We start from the raw sequence: 7,010 nt of genomic DNA, 5'->3' as shown, positions 1-7,010 counted from the left end.
GGCTAATGGCCTTGCACGTTCCGTTATCTCTAAGCAATGCTACATATCTTTATTAATTGCTGCCAATTGGAATCTATTGCAGCTCAATCAGTGCGCGTATATTGACACCGTTATTGTTGATAAACGCCTTAAGTGCATAACCGATAGACCAAATTGATTGCGAACCTTGAAATCGAGCTGAAGATGCAGGGTGGAGGAGTAGGCAGATATGAAAATAAGTTCCCCATTAGCACTGAGAGTGGGGAGAGCTGCCTTAAGAATGTTAAAGTTTATTCAAGAACTCGATTATGCTCAGTAAGTTCTGTTTTATTACGATTGATGAATTGTATATGAAGTGGTAAGCTCTGAAAATTATATATGAGTAACTCCCGCCAAGGCTATCGCGACTGTTCTTGGACTAGACAAAATGCAGCTGACGTATGTGATAATCGCCAAAGTAGTCCTGAAATATCTGCAATGGATTGCCCTTGCGGCAGCCGTTCTCGCAATTGCAGCCGAAGATGTTGCACGGACCCTTGCCGCAGTAGGTGCCCCGCACGGCGGTGCCGTCATCGCAAATAGACATCGTGCATATGCCATTCTGCGACTGCTTGGCGTCGTATAGCCGGCAGTCATCTTCCCGATCGATCAACTGAAAGGCGATAGCTCTGGAGGGGCAGCAGACGCCGTCGGTGGGACGAAGCTGCTGCAGCAGTGTGCCCAGCCCCAGCCACAACAGGAGCCATTGGGGCAACGGGCTGAGGAACAACATGTTCTATTAAATTATTGAAAAATTTGCGAAGTAGTGTAAAGTGATTGTGTGTAGCTGCAATCGAAGGCAGATCTGAATTTATTTATTTATTTTTGTTATTCTCTGCTGTAACATTTTGAGTGGAAAATCGAATGTCGCTTAGATTGTGCACATCAAATATACATGCATATCTAATATTAAAGCATTTAATGGAAATGGAACTGTTAATAATCTTCCAGCCATTCCTCATTCCTCCTCTAAGCAGCTGCAGCCACCATAACCGATTAGGCCACGGAGCGCCGTCAAGCATATTATGGTAAGGTTACGTATACGCCGCATGGGCTTGCACTCGTGCTCAAAATGAAATTTATATGCAGGATAGAACAGGCAGAGAGATAGAGCAAGTGCGAGAGGGAAAGGGAGAGAGTGTGTGTGCGTGTGAGTGTGAGCGACACACTGTCGCTGTATTGGGCAAGTAAATATTTTATAATTTAATCAACATAAAAGCAACAATGGAGCCTGCACGACTGTCAGGAGGCGACGCGGCACTACGATACGCCTCTGTGGTTAAGCGTGGGGAGTGGCACAATAAAATTGGTAAAAGAAACGGGAAATGCCAAAAACGAATGTCAAATACGTTGCGCGATAATGTTTAATGATAAGCAGGCGAACGGGACGGGACGAGGCGAGGCGAGGCGGGGCGAGGCGAGTCGAGGCCAACTTGAAATACAGTCGGCAATAGTCAAAGATGTTTATCGTGCGACGAGTGTGCGACAATAAAAGCGAAGACAGCAGCCATGTGGCGAAGTATGGAGAGCGGGCGGTGGGGCGGCTGCCACTGACAAATGGACCATGGCTGACATGAAGGCAATCTGCCGGGGGTAGCGAGTGGGGAACGTGAGATCCCGTTGTGTCATCCAAACAATGGACAAGTTTATATTTGCATTTATTTCTATTAGGCGCACATTTGTCAAAAGCTGTTTATGTGCCTCGGGCCAAGATGAGATCTTGATCTGTTAGCCAACTCGTCGGGCCGACTTTAAGGATGTGCTTTAAGTAACTTACAGCCTGTGCCGCTGCCTCTGCCTCTGCCTTTGCAATAAAATATTTATTCGGTATTGTCGTGCACTTTTATTTGACATCATAAACAAAAGCCACGAAAGTGTAAACACAACTTGGCTCAACATGCGTTCGCATTTGGCAGGAGGTTGTTTGCACTCGTTTCTACTCTTTTTGTTGCTGTTGCTGTTGGTGTTGCTGTTGCCGTGTTGTTGACTTATTTAAGCCATAAAGTGCTCGCGCGCACACACGCACACTCGAATATTGACACGAGCACGTGTGGGTGTGCCAAATTTAACGCCCCCGTACGCACGTTCATAGACGGAGACAATAGCAATGGCAAAAAGCAAACAACTTCAACGCCAACCGCCAACAAATACTATAAAAACGTTGCAAAAGTAATACGACTTTTGAATACTCTTTGGGTGGCAGCTGATGTATGACTATAATTGGGGATTGATGGACTAGCAGGGCTCTGATGCATTGGAATGTGTATGTCAATTGTGGAGATTTAATTTTGTTAGAATAAAAGTTGTAGATTAGTAAAAGAAACTATTTTCGAGTATTTTAAAGTGGATCCAGAAGTCACTCTCCAGACATAGGGATTGCTTGATATTTAACTTCACATAAGTCAAATGGCTCTTGACGTCTTTATCCACATTCTTAAGCTGCAGTGCATAGCTGCCTCGCCAGAGTCTAGTCTCTCAAAGTATTTTGTTGCACACAAATTCTCGAATTCTGTCGTCAATTTTAATCTTTTTGAGGTCCAAATTTAAATTAAAAATAGTGCGAATATATAGTATATTGAGAAGTAGTTTAAGAAAGTAAGTCTTATAGTTCTCTATTTAATACGTCCTCAGTTTATAAATCTGAGGAAGCAGGTTTGTTACCTTGTCATCCCGTCTTCCCGTTTTTCATCATAGCCTCATAATTTTCAAGGACTGTAAATTGTTTTCCATTTGATTGGTCTCAAATATCTATTTATTTTAGCAAACCAATTTTATTTGATTCTCCATAAAACCAAACTAATGCAAGTGAAAGCCCAACTTTATATAAATATTGCCAACTAATTTATGGCTTATTTATTCCGGAACAAATCTTGCTACAAATTTACTATGCCCGTTTGCTTGGCCATTAAAAAAATACCGGCAGCAGTTCAAAATCGCATAAATTTTTGGTTATACAGACTCAAGTATGTGTGAGCGTGTGAGTGTGTGCTTGCCTGTGTGTGTGTGTGTGTGTATGTGATTGGGTTGTGTTGTTAGGTTTTGGCATTGCTCTTGACGTGTTTTGGATTTCATACTCCTGGGTTTGGTTGGGTTTCCTTTTGCTTTTCCCTTTTCGGTTTTCGGTTTTCGTTATTTCGTATACTTTGTGCTCTTGTTGTTGTTGTTGCGTTGCCAATAGATTCGTTGACCCCGTTGCCTACTTCTGGGCGAGCGTCTCTCTCTCTCTCTTTCTTGGCCAAGAGCCCGAGGCGCCACAAGTGGTCGCAGCATCGCTGCTATTTGGCATTCTGTGAATTTTCGTAGCGGATAATATTCATATCGTATACAAATTGGTGTGGAGCCAATGTTGACCAACTTGTGTGGCAGCTCATTATGCATCTCTGGAGGCGTGCGCATGGGGCGTGTCCCCGGCTTATATATATGTGTGTGCGCATGGCCATAGAGTATATCCACAACAATTTGTATTTATGTCCTTCTTATGCATTTTATGGCGTTGCTCAAGCAAAGGCTGCTCCTCAACCCATGCACACATGCCGCACGCAATCGCCCAGAGGCCGCCCCGCAGCGTATCGCTGCCTCACACCCCACCTCCATCTCCATCTCCAGCAGCAGTTTTTGTTTACGCTTAACGCTGATGCTGCTGCGGCTGCTACGGCTGCTGCGGCTGCTGTTGGCGCCCCTTGGACGGGCCACCTTCGTCGCTTACGTGCCACGCATATAAATTATTGTATCTCGGGCGTATTAAAAATGTACGAGTGCTCATCTTGTTATCCTGTTGTGTAAGCGGATTATGTCGGGCATAAATGTCATGCGTTGTGCGGCTGCTGAAACCACGGCACAGCCAAAGGCTCCTATCTTCTGTATCCGCCTCTTCTCGCACCGACGACGACCTTGCCGTGCCATGCCGTAACTTCTTGTCCTTTGCGCTCTCTCCTCTCTCTCTCTCTCTCTCTCTTTCCCTCTCTCTCGTTCCTTCCGCTCACTTTTTATACTCTAGTCTGAAGACAGGTTAACTGGGCTATTAGCAAATTTACCAAATATGAATTTATATGAGCCAAGTTTTCCCAAATTCAATTAATGCTTGAATATTGAATTCGTTGAATTGAATTTTGTTGCCAGTTTATAGGGCTGTCAGAGATATCCCATATATTAAATGTGGAGGAAATTGGTTAATATAGTTAGTTGATTATTCAATGACATTTATATAAAACGGAGAGAGTAAGATTAAATAAAATCTAGTTATATACTTGAAAGCTCTACCTTACTTCAGTGAGGGCATTCGTTATTCGGCTGCTGCATTCGCACATTGGCTCAATCGTATTTTTCCTTCGCTTTTGTGTGCCGCAGCGATTTGTGTGGAGCTGTTTTTCTGCCATTTCGTATTAAGCATTACGCAGCGTCATGCACGTGTCCTGCGTTCGCCACGCCCCACACGCCCCGCACACACCCCGCTCCACTGGCCATTGACAGCATTTTGATTTTACTTTTATTGAAATTTAAAACCGTCGCTCGCCGGCGACAATCGATGGCCGCCAATAGCACACAATTTGCACATAACTTGCGCTTAAAATCGTTAACCGATTTCGATGGGTGCCCGAGACAGAGAGAGAGAGAGAGAGAGAGTGAGAGAGAGTGGAGTGCGGGGTGGGGGCAGGCAATGGGACCACTGCAGTGCAGTCGTTAATGCCAGCTTCCGATTTCATTTCAGCATTTTGGGTCGAGTTTTGCGCGAATGCATGCAAATATTACTGAGTGGATTTTTCAGCGAGTCGAATGTTTGCATTAGCCCCGAAAATGTTATTGGATGCAGAGAATTGCAAACGTGGCAGCTGCAGCCGCTTATCGCGGCGGCCAATGTGGCAGCTGCTTTGTGGCCGGCACCAATATGAGTTAAAAGTAATGTCATTTGCTGATAGCCAAAGCCAAGTGGCCAGAGTAATCTCTTTATATCAATGTGAGCCCAAATAGAAACCAAATTACAATTGAAGTTTTGCATTGGTATACATAAATGGTTGGCCTATGGGAATACAATATCCAAGAGATAGATGAAGATAGCAGCAATAGGTGGGGAAATCAACTAATTATCGTGACTGCCAACAGGATGTCTTCCACTCAGTCACCTCACAAATATTCAATTAACGCACAGCTAACGAGAATATTATAATGCCAAATCGATAATTAGTTAGCATGCTTATATAAAAATAATTGGATCGAAATATTGTTTAATTGGCAATGCTGCGATAATTTCACATCAAATTGAAATGATGCTGATGCCTGCGCTTGTGGGTGTGGCATGGCTTCGTGGTTTGCTGATTGTGCCACATCAGATGTCGCACAAGTTGGCTGCACTTGTGATGAGCTCCCTGGGCTTGGCAAGATTTATGCGGCTGGCTGGCAGCGTAATAAGCGTCTTGCAAATGTGGCAAATGCGATGATCTAGCCAGATGCTGCAGCATTTTGCGGCAAGCCTTGCCAGTCCGGTTGGCCGGGCAATCTGTCAGTTGGCATCGCTCTGCCCCATTGCTAATGGAGAGTCGGGCCTGTTATGAGCTTACCGATATGGCCAAACACAAAGCCTTAACTGCCACACACAAGCACACACACACAAGCACACACACACACACACACACACATGTACACTTGGAGAAAATTATGATAATTCAATTGAATTTTCGACTATGACTGGCTAAGAGCTGGGATGCGTTAGGGGTTCAATATATAATTGGGCTTCAATTTGAAAGACTTTTTATATTACCTTTTACACTTTACATTTTTATCATGCAGAATAAGTGTCTTTTCTGAATATTCATTAGGAATTTTTAGGAATTTTTTAAAATATTTTTTATTGATATTATTTTCATAAACAATTCAATCTTCAAAGATTCTATACAACCTGAAGCTTGCCCAATTGTACAATGGCTGCTCTTCAATGCATTTCCCTTGCTTCTATTATTATCTATTGTATTTTCTGTCAGTGTACACATATGTATACATGTGGCCACAATAAAATTCTGAGCTACTTGGCAGCAATAGAGTTTTGTGTGTTTTTGAAGCGCCTTTGAAATTGACGCTTTTGTCTATGCGCGCTCCTCTCTTTCTCTCTCTCCCACTCCCACTCTTTCTCTCTCTCTATCACTCTGTTATCAGTCAGTGTCTGTCTTTGTCTCTCCATCACATACAAATTATTTGCAGCTTATCAGCGCGTTGCTGTTGTCCATTTTTATGGGCATTTGCTTTTGTTTTGGTTGCTTTTAGTTACTTAGCCGGGGTTCAGCAGTAGCAATGGAGAGTGCGGGGCTGGGAACTCGAAGGACTACGCAGCTTAGAGAACGTTCACTCTGGCAGTGTGTGTGTGTGCACAGTATTTGTGGTCACTCAACAAACATACACACACACACAGTATACATATATACATATATATATATATACTGAACACTTATCGCTGGCTGCGAGGAAGGACATCACTTGAAAATTGCCTAAGCAGTTGGAGTCCAAGCATTTTTTTTTGTTCTCTTTGGTTGTCAATGTGAAGTGCGCGTTTTTTCTTTTCATTTTGTTGTTTTGCTTTATTTTGTTTTGTTTTACGATGCTCGGCATAGATTTCGTTGTTGTTTCTGTTATTGTTTTCGCTTGGTTGTTCTGTTTCGTCTTTGTGCGTCGAATAAAATGTGAATAAGAACATAAGCAAGAGGCCACAAATTCTGGCCGCAACGCTTTCTGCAACATGTCTCGTGGCCAGCAGTTGCCGCACAGAGAAAGCCAAGAGACTATTGAAAAGGCCATCAGCCGTTAACCACAAACATGTTGTCCGAATTTCAAATGGCACAGAACATGATACAGACACACGATACAGATGATATGTCTAATAGCCAGCCAGAGAAACCGCACTGTCCAGTCGGCCAAGCAAGAAAGTAATTCCACAAATATTTCTTTCCATTGTTTTAAGTTTTTTCACTGGATTATTTATTTACAATATTGGATATTGATATAAA

At 43.2% G+C, this 7,010-nt stretch overlaps 1 protein-coding gene across 1 annotated transcript; it reads right to left on the bottom strand.

Moving 5' to 3' along the window:
• Window positions 1-363: 363 nt before the first annotated feature.
• Window positions 364-876, bottom strand: Diedel (diedel). Its single transcript, XM_018111830.3, has one exon. The coding sequence runs from the start codon at window positions 749-751 to the stop codon at window positions 398-400; it is 354 nt and encodes a 117-aa protein (XP_017967319.1). The 5' UTR covers window positions 752-876; the 3' UTR covers window positions 364-397.
• Between the last annotated feature and the right edge of the window lie 6,134 nt (window positions 877-7,010).

Source organism: Drosophila navojoa, chromosome 2 (genome assembly GCF_054131105.1).
Source record: "Drosophila navojoa isolate 15081-1374.11 chromosome 2, UAZ_NAV_1.0, whole genome shotgun sequence".
NCBI lineage: Eukaryota > Metazoa > Arthropoda > Insecta > Diptera > Drosophilidae > Drosophila > Drosophila navojoa.
The sequence above is the reverse complement of the archived record's forward strand: the minus strand, read 5'-3'. Positions and strand labels throughout refer to the sequence as shown.

Coding starts and splice junctions, on each gene's coding strand:
- Diedel (XM_018111830.3), bottom strand. CDS start 751: ATGTTGTTCCTCAGCCCGTTGCCCCAATGGCTCCTGTTGTGGCTGGGG.